General features: G+C 38.7%; 1 protein-coding gene across 4 annotated transcripts in view; it reads left to right on the top strand.

The window, feature by feature from the left end:
• Positions 1-19341, top strand: part of HSF2BP (heat shock transcription factor 2 binding protein) — a 30657-nt gene that overhangs the window by 2292 nt on the left and 9024 nt on the right. The window contains exons 2-7 of one of the 4 annotated variants that reach the window (XM_057405031.1): positions 352-502; positions 2055-2158; positions 6459-6608; positions 10624-10762; positions 12137-12254; positions 19063-19166. In XM_057405031.1, the coding sequence (XP_057261014.1) occupies positions 352-502; positions 2055-2158; positions 6459-6608; positions 10624-10762; positions 12137-12254; positions 19063-19166 (766 nt within the window). The remainder of the gene's footprint in view (positions 1-351; positions 503-2054; positions 2159-6458; positions 6609-10623; positions 10763-12136; positions 12255-19062; positions 19167-19341) is intronic. The other 3 variants (XM_057405032.1, XM_057405033.1, XM_057405034.1) reach the window with 3 other exon arrangements.

The following is a 19341-nucleotide window of genomic DNA, read 5'->3' as shown; positions in this document are numbered from 1 at the left end:
AAATGTGGATGCTAATTTTTACAGCATTCTGAGGTACATTGTACACGTTTTAGCTGAAGAAACAAATACAGAGAGGTGGTATGATGTGCTTTAGGCCAGAGTGTGAAAAAAATTAGCTTATAAAGAGTCCATCTCTGAGACTTCTGGGTTTAGTTATTATTGGATAGCTGTCTTCTCTTAAAAGGTTACAAATTTCTGGAATGATGTAATAGCAGTGTTTTTGCCCAAGAGAAGAGATTCCAGGAGAAAAAACACCGCAAGACTGGAGTCGTGTCTTTGGTTGGTGGTTGTGGTGGGGTTTGTGTGTATGTGTGGTATTTTTTTTGTTGCTGGGTTTTGTTTTTATTTCAGAAGGCTGAGACCAAAGATGAATTTGTTAAAATTAGAAGGAGGGATTTGGAAAGGCTGACAACTGAGGTCATGCAATTGCGGGATTTCTTACCCAAAATAATAAACGGGGATATCCTGGGGACATTCCAGAAACTGGATGCTATTGAATCAAGTGAGTAGTACCATGTTACAACCTCTTACAGTTTCTGCTAAAACTGTTTGCAAGAAACTGTCATGCCTCACAAATAGTTGTAGAATTTGCAGAAGTATTCCAGATTAAAGTGTTATGTACAATGACTAAGTATTTGTAATGAGGAAAACTACAAACCGCATTAGAAATGTCAAATTAATCTTTTAAACTGTGGATAAAAGCATTATTACTTAGTTCAGGCACGAAGGGGAGCTGTATGAAAAAAAAAGTGATTCCTCTTTGAGAAAAGCTGAAAGCATTCTGTTTTCAAAATGTCTTTGAAATCTAATGTTTTTTAGATGCACATTAGCAAAAAAATGTGGTAAACAGCTGTGGATAAAAAAAAGTCAAGTTTAAAGGAAGAAATAATATTGTATTTATCCTGTTGGGTGTGGTGGTGTTTTGTTTTGTTTTGTTTTTTTTTTTATGTATGCTTCTGTTGCTATAAATATTAATAATAAAAGAAGTTGGAGATTCTCTGTTACAAAGGTCTTTTTAGTGTTGTCCCCAAAGCCCAGTATTCCAGTGTTATGATTCTCTGTACGTTATTTTTTCAACAACTTCTCTGCTTGCAGTATGCCATCAGGACCAAATCTGAGTCGAGCTCCATCCCTAGCCTGTAGCCTACATGCAGCAGTACAATTGACTTGTTCTAGGAACTGCTTTTTGTCTGAAAAGACATGGGACAAGCACTGAGACATAACTGAGGATTTTACAGAGTGCATCTCTTCTAGAATGTGAAGTAGTTAGTTGAAAATTAATTTGCAACTGCTAGCTAAGAAAAGAGCAAGACAGAGCCTCAAGGCCTTTCTGTGATACCAAGTAATTAAGGCAGAGGTTCCAGCTGACAGAGGTTCCAGCAAGACAGAGCCTCAAGGCCTTTCTGTGATACCAAGTAATTAAGGCAGAGGTTCCAGTTGCCTCAGCTGACCGCTCTTTGGGAAGATTCTTCTATGCCATCATATCCTAACACAAATGAAGACTGTACTGCTTTTCCTGCTGCCAGTCAAGATGTCATTTGCGTCAAAAGAAGTAGTGTAGGATCTGGAAGTGTTCCCTTTATGCTGTTGCAAGGCATCAGGGATTGTTTCCAGTTGTATTAAATGTTCAAGATTCTCAGCTAGTTAGATCCTTGCTGAGTGAGGAAACTCACTGAATTTCAACGATGTCAAGCATGAAAACCTACCAAAAAAAAAAAAAAAGGAGAAAATTGATTTAATTTTTAAAAATCCCAGAGGAGCTGAAGCTCAGTTCCAGAATGGTTTCTTATCGGCACACAGTGTTTAACAGCTAGATGTGATTCTCTCAGTCTTTCCTTGCTTTAAATCAGAAACATCCGTTCGTTTAGTTCCTTGTCAGAACTGTTGAAATGTTACAAATTGCGATATATGAATTTAGCCACGAGGAGGTGATCTAACACAAGCAAATAGTTAAGGCACCTCGTTAAAGTTGCAGTTTGTGGATTCTTAGTTCCTTAGTGCAAGCCCATTGGTCATAACTTACTACTTCGTGTATCTAATTTGTTTTATCACAGACATGGAGAAAAAGGAGGAGGAAATACAGGAGCTGAAAATGGATTGTGAACACTTCAGAGCCCGTCTGGAAACAGCCCAGGCAGATTGCATGAAAGAAAAGAAGGTAGATTTGTTATCAGAATATTGGTATCTGTATGCTTGAGTTTTAATAGCAAAAGGACTAATGATCGCTTTTTCATCTTAATGTAAAAAAATACATCCTCAGCCCGAAAAACAATCTGGACCTTCTATTCAAATAGTCAGGTGGTGAGTAAATTACTTATCAGTACGTAACTGATGTTTTTTTCCCCTTGATATTTCTAGAGCAAAGGGGTCAATGTTATAACTAGACAAAATATGGTATGATAAGTACCAAAAAGTAGTCAATGTGTACAAATAGAGGTATGCAGTGGCAGTCCGTCTCTCACTTAGGTACATAACTCTTGCATAACTGCAGAGATCAGTTATAACTTCTGTACTGTGTGAGGTGCAGTTGTATGGGGTTGCATTACGTCATTCTTGGCAGGGTTCATTTTGATGTATGTAAAGTTAAAAATCATCCACTAGTGGTTTGCTTATATTGGCATGTTGGAGTAAAAGATTGGGTGTTCAGGAAGATTATGGTGTAGCTGGCATCAGAAGGTCCTTTGCAGAATCACATATTTTGAATTAAATGTAACTATAACATTTTCAAAGCAGACAATAGAAGATAATGTAAGCAATGCAAGATACAAAATGAAAACAGTCTCTCTTTTGGCTTGTTATAAGTAGTGTAGCTTTGTTTAGTTTTAATAGTCTTTCCCAATGTACCTGTTGATCCAGTTGTCACGTATAGCTGTGATTTTCAGAACAATTACAGGTCTTCTTTTGCTCTGTCAATATTGTATTTAGTGATTATGAGAGGGGAGATTCTGGACAATGAAGGAATAGTAGAGACTGTGACATCTCAGACTGTGGGTCTTCTGTGAAGCCGTTGGGGTTCATGTAGGACTACACAGACGGCTTAATTTCTAAGAGGTGTGAGAATCAATTTTTATTATTTGCTGCAAAAGTTCATTTCCTTGGAGCTGATGGTATCTTCAGTAGTCAGCAGAAGCTCACTTTGGGCTCTAGAATTAGCATCTGCCTGCCTTGGCATTGCACAAAGATGAATCTGCAGAAACAATTTCATTTTTGAGAGGCGGTCATAGAGTCATATAATCATTTATGTTAGAAAAGACCTTTAAGATCATCAGGTCCAACCATTATCCCAGGACTGCCAAGTCCACCACTAAACCATATCACTAAGAGCCTCTTCTGTGCAGTTTTTGAAATTAATGAAGAGTTCAGGCATGCGGTTTTAGAGGATATCTGCTTAGGGAAGATATTCAGGCCTGAAGTTTGGTATGAATGTAAAGCATGATGGAGTAGTTGTCCATTTGGATGTCTCTTAGTTCAGAATAAATATCTTCTGGGATAGCTATTGCAGTTTGGCTGTGTGTACATGATTAGTTTTGCTGTGCACCCAGGTCTTTATTTGTATAAGCATCCAGTAAGATTTAATGTTGCTGCTTTAGGTATTAATGAAGCAGCTCTACCCTTTACTCTTGTTAATATTACAAAATAAATGGCAGGTGGTTTAGGTCTGTGATGTTTTACTAAGCGTAGTTATCTTCATATTCCTGATGAAAGCTCTTCTTTTCCTATATTTGCTCTTGTGCAGTATACACTGGTTGTCTAAATGGCTTCCTTTATGTGTCACAAAGGTGTATTTGTCCGAGTGGATCATGCTTATGTGTGTTGTGAAAGCCTTTAGCTCTTCAGGACGGTAGAAGATGGTGTATGTATATGTGTGATTTTTGTTCCTGTTAATCACTTTGCATGGTGTTTTTCATTAGGTTGCTGTTCTGCTATAGGCATCTTTGTATGCAGTTTCTGAATTATTTTCTACATATTTATCTTCTGAAAGAAAAGGGAACGATTCACTCAAACATAAAATAAGTGCATTTCCTAGTTGAGAAGTCCTTTTCTTAGAGGATCATTAATCAACATTTTGCATTCCAGAATTTCTGTGCAGCGCTATCTCACCGATTAGGGAATTGCTGTGCTTTCTGAACCTGAGCAAAACTTGAAGTGCACATGTTATTCTTGGCTAATGCCTTCTTTGTCTGTGTCAAGCGCTGCTGTATTCTTGTGCCTTGACCCGTTCCTCAAGATGGTGGTGTTGCATAGCACAGTGGTTACTTCATGATGTGAACTCTCAGGAGCTTTGCTCCCAGCTAGGTTGTTTGCTTTTGCGAGCTGTTTATTTTCCTGGCTCTTGAATCTACTATTTTATTTGCCTTGCTTCATATCTTTGTTCTGATGTTGCTTTTGATCTATTAAAAATTCTGGCATTTCTTGTACTGGCTTTGCGTTCTTGTTGGGGGACCTAGTTTTGGTGTTAAGAGTTTTAGGTCTTCCTGTTCAGTATTGGCATCTAAATGCAGAATGCAAATAAAATGTGATAAAGATATATATTCGTAAGTCAAGGGAAGAAAGACGGGGACAATATAGGGATTAGCCAGGAAGATGCCTTTGGACATTTTCTTGATATACATGGCAGAAAAGCTGATAGGTCTGGCAGTGAGTTACGTAAAAGGTAAGATTTGGCTAACTTGCTTAAAAATGATGAAAGTATTAAGAAAAAAGAGACTTTTCCTGGGACTTCTGTGCCTAGGGCATCAGTAGCAAGTGTCAGTGTTTTGCATCTATTAGACTATAATGTAAAAGAGACTCCAGGGAGTAAATATGCACAGAGATCTGCTTGATAAATGTAATTTGAAGTTTACAAATTGTAGCCTGTGTGTCGCATTAGCAGCATGATAAAGCAATGCAAATCAGGCTGTCAGGTGTGACACACAGGAGGCTAGGTGGGTGACTGATGTACAAACGAAGTACAGGCAGCTTTGTACTGGTTGATGCTATGTTGTGTAGATTCTCAGATTATTTTATGTTTCTGTTCTTTCCACACCCTCAACACAAAGCATTCAGGTGAACCCACAAAATGACAATATATGTATTTTAAAACCTGGATGGCAATACATGGCTGAAATGTTTGTTCTGTTTACTTGCTTTCAAAATTGACATATAAAGGATTCCTTCCTGTTTTCCCATCCTTTGTCCTGATTGCTAAACTCATGGGGGAGGCTGGGCTGAGGAGGGTGCTTTTCTGTGATGAATCTGAAAATCCCATGCTCGCTCTCTCTCTCTCTCTCTCTCTCTCTCTCTCTCTCTTCTTTCTCTCTCTCTCTCTCTCTCTCTCTCTCTCTCTCTCTCTCTCTCCCCTCTCTCTCTCTCTCTGTTAATACTTGACTTAGCGTTATTTTTCTTGTCTGGCCTTTGTCTTTCCCTGCAGCACTGTCTTGCACAACCCCAGTCAGAGTTAGCAGAGAGCCCCTGCCCACCCTGAGAGACCAGGCTGTGGTATCCCTGCCTTGATTCACACTGAGCAAATCGTTCCCTTTTCCTTCAGAAGGTAAACAAAATTCAGAAACTGCACACAAGGATGCCTATAGCAGAACAGCAACCTAATGAAAAACACCATGCAAAATGATTAACAGAAACACTGGCTCTAAACTGAGAAGTGCAGGAGCTTTGCTACCCCTGTGGCAATTGGTAGGGAGCCAGTGAGACCTAGGATCGTGCCTAATCTCATGATACTTTTCTGGCCAACTTCCCATGTGATTGGAAAGAAGTACTGCCAAACTGAAATTGTGTCTTGGTCATGTTGGATTGCTCTATTCTGTCTTCAGCCTTTTGGCAAGGACCATTGAGCAGCTTACTTAGGTGATGGATGCATAATGGTGCTGGGCTTTCTTGGTATGAAGTGCTCTCCAGACTTCAAACCATAGCTGTGTTTTTCCAGGGCTTCTGTCTTACTGTGCCACTGCTGATCAGGAATATCCCAATGATAAAAAGTTTGAAGAGATGGTAGTATTTATGCTAGATATCCATCAACTCTGCCACGTTGGCTAAAGCAGAAGTCTGTTTTGAAAAATGAAATGACTCTCCTTTAAGTTGTTGCCAGTATCTTTTGTAAGGTGTCTGGAAAGGTTGACCTCTGATGCTGAAATCCCTTCTCTCTCAGACAAGTAGCTGTTTTCTTAGGAGGAGTAGACTCTCCTATCAGACTTCTCTAGGTGCCACTCAGTCTCAGTGGGTCATTTGGTCTGACCTTGTGGACAGGCTTCTGGTTACTGTCAGCCTCCACGATGTAGTTACTACTTAGATATAGCTCAGGAGAGAAGGCATGTATCTGCAGCTGCTGTGAGTTTGCCACTCCACACCCTCCCTTTCCTCCATTTCATATATGGCCATGATGATGTTTCTTCTTCTGTCCCTTAGCCTAGAAACTTCTTTTGGCTGATACGAAGTGCAACCAAAATTTCCTTACACTATTTCAGGAGAAACTAGACCTCCGCCAGCAGCTGAATGAGGCCAAGCAGCAGCTCCTGCAGCAAGCAGAGTATTGCACAGAAATGGGTGCAGCGGTGTGCACGCTCTTGTGGGGTGTATCTAGCAATGAGGAAGCTGTTAAAACCATTCTAGGAGGAGTAAGTATGGCAGGTGAATACTTACTGGTGGTAATGCTGTTAGGCCTTTAAAATAAGAAGTTTGCTCTATAATACACTTTAATATAAGGACATATTTCAGAAACTAATTGGACAGCAAAAATATTTTCTGAATTATATACTCTTTGGGAACCATCCATTCTCATTTAAGAAGTGCTGGAACTATAAAGTGTTACGAAGCAGGCTGGAAATAAATGCAGTAATTCTTGTGTTACCAAAGAAGGATTATCTGTTTTCCACCACACACAGCTAAGCTGTGTCCACAGCTAGCACAATATAAATATTTTTTGCAAGCTAACAGAAGAAGAAAATAATTCTTGGGCACATGCAGCAGTTCTCATGCTTGCAGGGAGTGTGGAGGAGCTATTGCCATGGAAAAGAGGCAGATCCATTGGTTCTCAACTTCTTTAAATCTCTGTGCTGCCTTAATACTTGTGTGACTCTTGGAAATTTAGAGTCTAGCTGTTAGTGAATCTTACTAAAACTTCAGTGTTAAATGTTGACAGGTAACTTATTAAAAAACAACAACCACTACCAAACCACAAAACAACAGTTAATGATAGTAATATTTCAGTTAACACAGTTTCACTGCCAAGTGATGGAATTAGAAGGGATCAGAGGAACAGGCCTGATAAAAATCTGATGTTCGGTGGTGTTGCAGCCAACATGAAAAGGAATTGTATTTAATCCAAGTGAACTGATGCCATAGTTTCTTCTGGCTTGTTGTTGTTTGTTTTTTTTTTTTTTTCCAGCAGCATGATGAACAGATGAGTGAATAGGATTAGTTCATCATAGTAAGCGGCAAACTGGTGTGTTTGTAAGGTTTTCCAGTTTGGGTGCTACAAAATAAAATTGCAACTTTATAGTTGGATATCAGAAAGCTGTACAGTGATGCCTTTGATGGTAACTTCTGATGATTAAAGATCCAAGCAGCAGCAGTAACTAAGGAAAAAAAAGTCTGTAAAAACACTGTATAAAGCAGTTAAAAAGAGAGGGGTGAGGGGGGAAAGGAAGGCAGGTGGCTATTACAGAGCCCCCACATAGCAACAAAACCAGTGTAAAATAACATTCTGTGTTTTCCGAACAGTTTATAACTGTAAGAGTTGACAATATTTACTGACTAGTCCTTATCTGACTGTGAAACAGTACGAAATTGTATGTTTTGTACAAACAAAATGCTAGCAGTGATGAAAATTACTGTATTTATAAAAGATGAGAGTAAAATTAGTTGATACTTGCTTTCAGCAAGACTTGTAAATTAAATAGAATTAGGTGAAACCAAAACTCATGATTTGTATAAGGGTAAAAACCCAACTGTGAAGACGGAATACTTTTGTTTCTGGGTTTGTTTGAAATGCAAAATGCTTCTATTATAGTAATTCCCAGTAATCATTAGAGTCCATTAAACTGCTAGACTTCTGGAGAAGGTCATAGCAACATTTTTGGCCATAATTTTCTTGTGATGGCGTGCATAATACAGTAAGAAAAGTGTCAGGGTTTGCAACAAGACTATTAGAAAAAACATAAATGGGTTGTATGGCGTTTCATCAAGCACACATTACAGCTGGCAGTGAGTCAGGTTATTAGAAGATGGAGATTGGTCATACAAAGTTTTTTTGCTTTGGGTTATTTTTGGACAAGTTGTACAGCTTGTAGCATTCCCCCCCTCCTCTGAGAAGGTGCTATGAACTGCCGAAATGTATAAGAACATCAAAAGTGCTTCAAAAATTGCTCATATCTTAAGCATGTGGGGAAGGTGGCGTCAATTCAAAATTATTTCATGCCTTGGGGATCAATGCTGAAGCTTTCTTCAGTCTTTCCACACACACAGAATAGGGTTTTCAGACAGTTTTATCCTGAAATAATGTTTGGGACCAGTATACTATTGGTGTCCATATAGGTTAGAAAAATCGAAACTCAAGTAACAAATTTGAAATGTAACACAAATAGTTGTCAAGGCAGTGGGGGACAGATGCCTACTGTTTCTGCTAGCATTTAACATTTATAGAGGGAACTTTAAGAAATATCCAGAGAAGCAGCATGAGAGAGAGTTTTCAAGGATGCCTATCTGCTTGTACCACAAAAAGAAGTAAATTAATTCCCATGAGATTGTTTTAGGTGTCATTCAAAAAACTTCAGCCAGACACCCATGTGACAGGGCTCTCGCATGGAAACTCCAGGTTTGTTCCAGAACAACGTGGAGGCTTGCTTCAACTTGAGAAATTTTGGATCCTACAAGGTGGTCTGCTACTTCAGTTGTCTGCTGTGGTGGTGAATGGCTTTATATTTTATGGAAGCAATTTTGCACATTAGTTGATGTTTTAACACAAGTTACTTGGATAGCAAAGGGCTGTTGGCAGTATCAGAATTCAGGCACTTTAATGGCTGCTCTCAGAATTGTCCTTATCTCTGTCTGTGGGTGAGACATTCTTCAGTCCCATGAAAGTACCATCAGGCTAATAAGAGACTACAGAGTATGTAATGTTTGCTATTTATAAACCTGATTGGTCTCTGCTGCAGCTCCTCAAGACCTGAGTGCTAGTTAATGGCTATTTAGAAAGAAGGTTGAGCAGAAAGGACATCAGCAACACTTCAAAAGACTGGCACACAGAAGATTTTGCTTGTTCTCTGTGCAACATGCTTGGTGTCCTTAGTACTCCGTTACGTTCCCACATGAATACATGTTTTCATAATAATAGCTTGTGCTAGGCTGCTGTAGTAGACTCTCCATTTTCTCAAATGCCCTCTTGAACAATAGTCACTGCTTATGTTAAGATTGCCACCTTTGAGGTGCAGTGTCTGTGTAACTGTAAAAAGTACATCAGCACATGCAGAAGTGCACTTTTTTCCATTCTCTTTCCCCATGATCCTTTCATTCCCATTATTCTGGGACCATAATATCATTTGTGAAGATAAAGTATGGAATTTTTCAGTCATTTTGCAAAATGCATAAAGGTTAAGGCATTTCTTGGGCTGTCCTACTGAGTTGCTTCTGGGAATGACTAAGAATTTCAGCTGCTTTGTGGAACGACTGGCAGTTATTAAAGACAATGGGAAACCTGCCATTACAGGCTCTCTGCTATGCTGTTTTTGTTATGAAACCCAGCATCCTCTGTGTTAAATAGTGTTCTAGCAATGTTTTACAGGTCAGAATTATTAACAAACTGTTCTCTCCATCCTTCTTTGTGGGCTCTGCCTGGCTCTCTGACCAGGCTTTTCGAGCTTTCCTGAGCTTTGTACCAGGTGTCTCCTTCCTCAACTGCGATGCCCCAAAATACAGCAGTATTACAGCTGGGGGGAAAAGAAGCATAACATAATTGTGGACTGAATCCCTGTTTGTAAACTCTGGTATGATGATCATCTTTCTGACATGACATTGCTGACTTTAGTTCAACCTGTGACCCAGGAGAGACTTCCATTTCCTTTTCTAAAGAACTTCTACTTAGCCTGTTGTTCTCCATCTTGTATAGAGTGATTAGGGATATTGTTAGGATCCAATGGAGTTCTGCCTTCTTTTTCTTTTTTTTTCTTTCCCTTTTTTTTCCTTTCTAGGTTTCTTGGGGAATTTGTGTCAAGTCACTATGTGAGGCTGCTCTCCAGCTGGATAGGATTTTGACAAAAGCTGCTGTAGTAGCTCAGGTACATGTGAAACACCTGATGCAGCTATTGCAAAGCAAAGAGATAATATCCTGACTTTTGAAATAAGCTTTAGTTCTGATGGTTCATATATGTTATTGTGGGTTTAGGAGATAAATGCACAATGGTTTAGTTTTATAAATAAATGTAACTTTGAATAATTTTCCATTTTCTTCTGAGGTAAAGGTTTCAAGTAGTATGGGATCAAACATGTCGCTTAGTGCATACTGCTATTTTATGTTGGTGTTCTTTTAAGTATGGATGTTTTAGTAAGTTTGAAGATTGTCCAGTTCTACTGTAGCATCTTATAATCATAGTTGCTGTAGTGTGTATAATCACTTTTTCTGTTCTGCGCTTGCAGAGTAAAGCAGTGAAGTTTTTCACAATCACTGCCCAGACCATGGAAAGCTTTGTGAAGTCATTAGGCGAAGACATGAAGCAGCAGGATTTGGATTCTGATGAAAATCAGTTTGTGTTAGCTTTGGCAGGGATTGTAACAAGTAAGTTAATGTTATCTCTCAGAATAGCATTCCACATGTACTGTATTGCCTTGTATGTGCTGCTGTAAATATAGGTTGTCAGAGTCAGATATTTAGTTCATGTTGGTCTTTTGGGTGACTTCCTAAAAGTTCTAGCAGATATTCTCATTAACACTTCTGTGGGGCCTTGTACTGTCTGTGACACAGTTAAGGATTAGATGGCTAAGAGCCATTGAGTTTTGAAATTCCCTAACACATCTTTTCAATCTGGAGTAAAACAAAGATTGTTCTACTAGTCTTGTATGCTCACTTTACTTTGTAAATGTCAAGTAATTTACTTTCTGAATCCTCAATAGCACTAACATCTTCAAGATGTATGAATTGCAGATGATGTGAGTAGATAAACCTCATCTTAAGGTATGTACTCAGCATTCTGAAACTGCTTAAGAATTTTGTTGCTGTCAGATGGACTGTGCCTTCACTGTCTTGAGTCTGTAGTGCTAAGAGAAGTAAAAGGTAATAAACTTGACTTCCATACTAAATGTTTCTTTTCAGGGTCAGGAAATAAGTAGAAACCCACGGATCTATCTTAATATGTCTGCCACAGGCTTGAAAGACTGTGAGAAATGGGGTTGATATGTCATGGCATTTTTGTGAAACTGCAGCTGTCAAAGTGACGCTAATGATATGATGCAAGATAGATGAAGCAGTGGGTATTGATACAAATAAGTCATTCTTGCATTAGCAGCTTATTTGAATGTGTGATTTTCAGGTGTTGTGGTGCCATTAAAGATTGTAATGAAACCCAGTATGTGGAGCATTATGTCATTTCACCAAGGCAGAATACAGTTTTCTCCAATTGCTTCACTGAAAAAAAAAACAGCCCAAAACTCAAAGAAGCAGAAATTAAGTCTGAACAAATACAATGTTTAGATGCTGGGGACAGGAAAAAGGGAGTGTTGGGTCCTGCCTGAGGAGGAAGCGGGGTGGTGGAATGAAATCTTGCTTTGGTGAACCAATAAAAATTATATATATGTAAATGGTATATAAATTAATATCTTTGAAATGTATATAAATTATGCTATAAATTTTGCCAGTGAATTTGATATTACCAAGCTTTGTTTCTTTGTCTCTGTAATTTGGGAAAGTGTTACTATTAGGGTACTGGCCATTCTGAAAAAAAAAATTTAATTACCAAAGTAGAATTATGTGAAGGCATTTGACCAGCATGATTTGTTGCTTCAGTGTTTGCTATGAAGACGAATATAGTTTGAATTTTATATCGAAACCATGGTTCATTCATCACAGCTGGCAGATCTTTTAGTGGCCCTGTAATTAGCATAAACCTTTGTTTGAAACATGATTTTTATGGTGATGTTTTATGTTCTCTCACAGATGTGGCTGCGCTGGCATGTGGCCGTGAGTTCTTGGTTAGTTCAAGTCGTGAATTACTGGACACAATGATGCAACTCCTGGGAGACATGAAGCCTGGACTCTGTACCAAATTTAAAGTGTATGATGACTTTTTTTTTTGTCACTTTCAAATGAAATGCATTGTCTTGCAGTGTAAGGCACAGTGATGACAGTAGTTTTCCCATTTTCCCATTATTTTCTTTCCTGGGGAGGAAACATAATTTTTGGAAACTTTTCACAGTAGCATTCCTTGCAGCTGTACCAGGCTTGGCTATAATGCTAGCTTCAGCCAGGCTTTTTGTCTCTTCAGAAGTCTCTTGAGCACCATCATTTATAGAGATGAGCAGGGATGTACTGTTCTACCTTAGGAGAAGCTCATGATTTGAGGGTCAGATAAGAAAGGTGTGAGGTCAAGTTATAAAACACAGAGGATGCTGGAAATTTATTCCCTTTCAATATGAAGGTTATAAAAGGCTACATCTGCTTAGTGCAGAAAGTGATTTATATATTTGCTAAGAGCAACAATTAAATTAATTTATGCTACTTAGTAGCCGGCAGCACCATGTACTTAGGTTTGCAAAAAACAATGCATATGAAGGAACCTTGTGATACAGCATTGCAAAGAAAAGGCCGTGTTGCACAGTTCAGATGCTGGAAGAGTTGGTACTTTCCAGCTGATGGAGAGATTAAATAAACTATTGTCTTTGCCTTTTTCTCAGAGCTGTTCAAGCTGGCGATACATGAACCAAGCAGATAATCGTGCATAAATCAGTTCTTGCTCATCTGTAAGCAGTGGGCACTTGCCCCATGCATCAGGTTAGTTTATTCATGAAGATGGCTTAAGCCAGCCTGGTGGTTTTTTGGTTTTGTTTTTTTTTTTGTTTTTTTTCTGGTTTTTTTTTCTGTTTGTTTTTTTTTTTTTAATGGATGGGACAAACACCCACTAAGAATTCATACCTAAGCCAGCTGTCACAGTTCATCTGACAAAGAGCAGCTGCATCTGTGCACCCATTTAGGCAGGTTTTGTGATAGGCATGAACTCAGGCTTGGTCTTAACTTTAGATGGAATTTACCTTGCCTAGTCTCAGCTATCAGAAAGCTAGATGTCGCGTATCTGCTAACTGTCTGGGCTCCTTCCCACAATCAGTAGAAGGAGATGGTGCTGTCAGATGATTGCTTGCTCAACCTGTGTTAGGGAGAATGAGTTGCCCTCTGAAGGCGCTTGTTTTTTTTCACACTGGGTAGTGAGGGGGAAGCTGAATAGCCTGTGCTGTAGGTAGTGAGTAGATACTTTGATATCAGCCATTTACTCTTTCCCAAGTGCTGGCCTTGAAGGTCAGTAGTCAGAACAGGGTAGTTAACTCTTGCAGCAGTGGTGGTTTTTTTTTGTAAAGCCCCAACTGAAGAATTGTATGAGCTTAAGAAAGAAAAGGTAATTTATGTCTTCATGGATACAAAGAAAACAAAAAGAAAACATGAAAAGAGGACCTGTACTGTTTCAAAATCTGCACTGAAAAAAAAAATCAGAGGTATTTATTTTGAGAGAAGTGAAAGTGTTCCTAAACACACACATACTCTGGATTTCAAGCAAATATGCGTCTGTGGGTGCAGATTAATTATTTTTTAGCATTGCAGATTGTATTAATGTACAATCAGTATACTCGTATTAATGTATTAAGTAATACATTATTGTACAATCATGTACAATTGGACAAAGCATTTGGATTTGAGGGCCTTCCTTTTGAATTGAATTGATGTTTTAATTATTGGTATTTTTAATTACAGTTCAAAATGTGCCTGCTTGGCAGAAGAATTACACATAGTGATATCAACTTGACTGCTGTATGGCAATACTGATAAAATATACATAAAAGAATCCCATGAAGTGGCTAGAGATTCAACAGGGGCCAGCCTCTTAGGCTTGCAAATTCAGTGAAACTTAAAAAAAAAAAAAAGTTGCAAAAAGTATTTGCTAAGTGAGAAGTGTTAAACATTTGTTATAATGGGTTGAATTCAGTGTTTTCTGGTGTTCCACAGAGCCAGCTTTCTTCTTTTTTTTTTTTTTTTTTCTCCTTGCTCTAAACTTGCCATTTGGTTAAAAAAAATTGCTGTATTACAACATTAGTGCAAATGCCAGAAAGCAGATTTCTTCATGGTCTTGTCATGGAACAAGGGATCTTAATTTGCTCAGATGTTTTAGTGTTTGTCTTCTGTATCTGTGGTCAGGTTCCTTTTTGTTTATGAGCTTCCTATGTGTCTTGTAACTGTTCAGTTCTTAAAACCTATTACTTATGCTAGATCTCTTTCCTGTCCTTTCTGGAGCTTTTGCACTCTCCCAGTCCAGCAAAGAAGAGTTCTGGGAGTTGGTTTTGGGATTGGTTAGTTTGTTTTAAAATTCTCTTCATGTAAGGCTTTTTAGTTGCTTGTTAAATAACTCTTTCAGAGCCGAGTGCATCAGAACTCCCTTTTCTCCCTACTGTAAGGAACATAAGGCAGTACAAAATGAAAGACAATTAAGAGATAAGAGTATGATAGGTAACATAAATTGTAGTGAAGTTTCAAAGTTGTGTATAGATGGACTCTGGAGTCATCATAAATGATGTTTACACCCACACTGTTTATATACATATACACACAGACAGATGCACTTTTAAAACTGTACCTCTTGGATGAAAATGCCTGTGCATTGTATTGGAAATGCAGTGTTTTTCTCAAAACATCACCATGTTATTACATGGAAGGCCATTATCAACTTTAAATTTAATCTGTTAAAGAAAAACATTAGCCTGTTATTTTCAGAGATCCGTTTGTCCTTTGCCCAGTTTTGAGGTTTACAAATCTCTTCTAGCTTTTATTTTCAAAAATATTTTTCTTTACTGTGTGACAAATCCAGGGAAACTGACTCTAATTCTACACACAGCAGCTGTCAAACAAAGTAAGCCGGCAAAGAGGAGTTCTCTTTCCTTTTCTAGTTTTAGCAGTGCTGTGTTTTACTTGTACCAGTATATAAATAAAATATTTACAGGGAAAAGCTATCATGTATTCCAGCACTGCTGCAGTGTCCATTCTAGTCCACGAGTATGTAATAAATTTATTCAAGACATCTAGTGAGTGCTGGGACTGAACTTCCAAGGGTGTCTTTGCCATTCTGAAATAGCAGTAGTTTGAAAAACTTGGTTTTCTTCACATTGATGTAGGGTTTGTTCAGCATTTGTAATTGTTAGGCAGTCAATAAACATTTACACAGTTGTTCAAAGCTATAATTAAATTATTAAGAATATTCAACTTGGCTTATGTAGCAGTTGAATGTAGCCAGTGAAATTACGTAATTTAGTACATCTTAGTACATTTTATGTACTAATCCCATGTATTAAGTAGAGGAGAAGGGGCTTTAGCTTTAGCTGTGCTTTTAGTTCAGATTTTAAAGAATGCATTGACAGATAAAGTAGTACACAAAGTTAATTAAATTTGTGTTGTCTAAATAGGAAGACTATGAAGTACATAATTAAAAAGTCTTCCACATCAAAAAACCCCAGAAAGTATCATTTATCCAATAATTATGTCTGTCATGCTTGCTTCAGTAAGCACTTTCGCAGTAAGTCTTGCAAAAAATACTTAATAGAATGTGCAAGTACTAGCGGTGAAGGTGGTGTAAAGGGCCTGGAAATACTTCTGTGTTGTGCTCAGGTGAGAGTGCTTAATTAGCAGCAATATGCTACTACATTGGCTTATGGGGTGGATTATGTCTTCCTTTGACACTCCAGTTCCTTGGATCACTGCCACCCATCCCTTTTTCCTATACAAAGCAAAGAAGTGAAATAAAAATGTAGCAGTATCATTTTATGTCACTTTATTTCTAACTGCCAATGTCAAACAGATTAAGGGTGAAAGACACTGTCAAGAAACAACGCTTTCCATTATGAGATACCGTTTTACTGATCATTTTCGTTCTGGCTGATTATAGGTAATTAATGGCTATGCGCCTTCATCAGGGCTTGGCTTCTGGAAGCCAAGTAAGAGCTACAGGGGCTGTATGAAAAGCAGAGTATGGGCTTTACAAGCTGCAGTTTCAGTTCCACAGCACCCCTCACCTCTTGTCTGAGGCCATTGATGCAGTAGATTTAATAATCTGGTTTTTGTCTTACTGCTTAAGAGCCTAGGTGATCAAACTCACAGTGTAAGTTACGCCTCTTACAACTCAGCTTATCCTGCAGTGGGTTACTTTCTTTCCTGCTTTCTGAAGGTATGTGCATGGAGAATGTCTGAAAGTCTGCTGGTGGCATAGTAGCTTAAGCTTGAGAAGTTCAGATTCAGATTTGAGAATGGGGCGTGAGGTGTGAAGTCTACTCAGAATAACATTATTTCCCTTTTGTTTGGAAATGGTGACAGTGTAGTGACATGCAGGTTTATCACAGTCATGAGAGATAGCAACAGCCAAGCTGGCCCCAGAACAGAGAACATTCTAGCCCATTCTTGTTCCTGTGTTACTGTTTTGTATGCAGCCCAGTGCCCTGCTGTGAGTGGGTATGATGACACATTACATCAATGTTGTAGAAGCCTTGCTCATTTGTCTGTGCTTTTCATTGTCCAGAAGATTGATTTGTGTGTTATCATCTTTGAAAAGAGATATGATAAAAAGTAATAGTGTCCATCATAATACGTCATAAAGTGCATTAGTGCACTGTCCCCCCAACTAAAGTGCACAGCTGTAAAGATGATCTGCGTGAAAGGCAGGACAGGAGGACATGGCTAAAAAGGTGGAAGAATTTCAAAGACAACTTCTGACTCCAGAGCATGGCTCTTTTTTTTGGCAACATCAGGGGCCTCTTGGCTTGAAGTTCATAGTATAGCAGTGATCTGATTTGGAAAGAAGCTGAGCATTAGTTTGTCTTGTTAATGTTGGCGGGGATTTTTTGTCTTGATGCTTTCTGCTTTTGAGTATTGGGTCCTATTCCTACTGGTAGGTAGAGGGAAATAATTTGCATTAAGCCCACTGAGACTGTGCTTAGCTGGAAAAGGTTTTATCCACGAAAACAATAGAAACCATGTGGAAGATGGTGTAACAGCATCAAGATGAAATGTTTGAAAGCAGAATTTACTGCAGAAACTGCAGAAGATTTAACAAAATGCTTTGCATCAAGTATTAGCAATTGTTCTGGGTAGCTCTGGAAAGGGAGACTCATTTTGAGCCCCAAGTTACTGTACTTGTCTGACAGTCAAAAGCAGGTAAATGAGGTAAATGTAAATTTTGACCCAGGAGCTTTATCTGAATAAAGAGGCAAAGCTGCCATTTCTGTATGCAACTTTCTGTAGCTTACAACGTTTCCTCAGCTCTGTTGTGGCTAAGGCTGAGGGCTACCAGTAGCCAAGCCCCCTTTCTATGACAGGAAGTATGAGTGGCTGTGGGAGAAGCCAGTGGGATAGGCAGGCTAGAGCAGTCCTTGTAAAATGCAGAGCCTTCTCTAGCCTAGCTTGTTTTCTCTCTGTAGAAAAGTTGAGAGTTTGGTTTAATTTGTAATTAGTGATGTGTGCAGCCCCAAAATGACTAACAAAATTCTTACTTTAGGAGGCTGACAAATTAGGAAATCCTGGGTTTAGAAGCTTTCGAAAATGTGGCCAAAGTGAACATATACCTACTATGTGTATTTTTATTTTGTCATTTACGCACTGACGTGCAAGGGACAGTCTTGGTTTTGCTTCGTCAGACATGTCAGCTTAGGTTTTTTTTCAATGTTCAATTATGGAAATGTTTCCTAGCTGCCAAGCCACAGATCTTCTCTGTTACTGGGAAGACAGGGTATAGGTTCTGTCCTTCAACATCAGTGACCACAATAAATGACAAAAAGAAATCGCCTTCTGGGGAAAAAAAAATATGACTCTGATTGGGCCCAATATTATTTGGAAAATAGTTTTGAAGAGGTGTAGGTGAGAATGCCATCTGGCCTTGTGTTATCCTTGTGTTGATCTGTGCTAAGACAAGAGAACAGTTTACAGCCAAATTCAATTCCAGTGTTACTGACTTAAAAAAAAAAAATTAAAACCATCCCGTTGTACATTGAACATAATCAGTTTGGATTCCTGAAGGCAGAGTAAATAGGAAAGTCAATGATGACATTTTAAAAGACCAGCAGTTGTTTATTTCACAGCAGGTTCTCACTTGGTGACCCATTGCAGAAGGGGTGAGTCTAGCTTAGGAGGGTTTGCTAAGCTGAGCTGGGTCTACCTTCTTTCTCCTTCAGGCCTGTTCCCTTCTTCCAAGTGCTTCTGTAGGCATAGTAACTACTTCTGTCAGTGGAGAGAGACTACATTTGTGGTTGCTGTATGCTGGCCATGTAGTGCATCTGCTCCCATTTGCAGGAGGAACAGGAAGATACATGAAAGAGGATGGCATAAGCTGTGTGTCTGTGTTTCAGCTGACTCGAGGGTCAATGTACAGAAAGGCCAGAGTTGCACAACCGATGGAGCAGAGACTTCCTTTGACGTTTCTCGTACTCAGTATACAGTCTTGCTTTCTGTGTTTCCTAGTTGCCCCTTCATTTTTCAAGGCAAACAGCTTATTTGAGATGATGTCTGCTCAGTGGGGATCATCACCACAAAAGCTCTATTGTATAGGTTGTGTGGTCATGTGAAGCCAAATTCCTGGTTTTGCACATCTCATAATGAACCTTAAGGAGTTTGACAAGACTTTCTTACTCACTCATGGGGTACTTTTCCACGAGTTTGAAATATGTTGCTTAACAGTAGAAACAAGATTTTGCACAACATTGCTTATATATAATTTTTGTCTCTCTTATGAAAACATAAATTACTAGAATAGGCTTTTGCATCAGTACATGCTTGGCATAAATAGCAAAAGATGCTAAAACATAAATTAAAGGACATGACATCTTTTTTTCTTTCAATTCTAGGCTAATGCTAATGTCACTTTACAATGTGAGTATCAACTTGAAAGGCCTGAAGTACATCAGTGAAAGTCCAGGTTTTATTCCTTTGCTTTGGTGGCTATTGAATGGTAAGTTGCTCAAAGAGCCTTGTGAATTGTGACTTCTGGGATTGTAGACTGACAGTAGGTGTTGCAGAAGACGAAACAGAAGTTTGTATCTGTAACCTGATTATGTATAGCTTTTGTCAGATTAAAAGTAAACAAAAAGGGCAAATAGCTAGAGGGAGCTGATGTGCATATCACA

This window comes from Pezoporus wallicus, unplaced genomic scaffold (assembly GCF_028554395.1).
Source record: "Pezoporus wallicus isolate ANWC-B61680 ecotype Strahan unplaced genomic scaffold, APGP_CSIRO_Pwel_v1 contig_1739, whole genome shotgun sequence".
In the NCBI taxonomy this organism is placed as follows: Eukaryota; Metazoa; Chordata; class Aves; order Psittaciformes; family Psittacidae; genus Pezoporus; species Pezoporus wallicus.
Note: the sequence above shows the minus strand (reverse complement) of the source record. Positions and strands in the feature narration are given on the sequence as shown.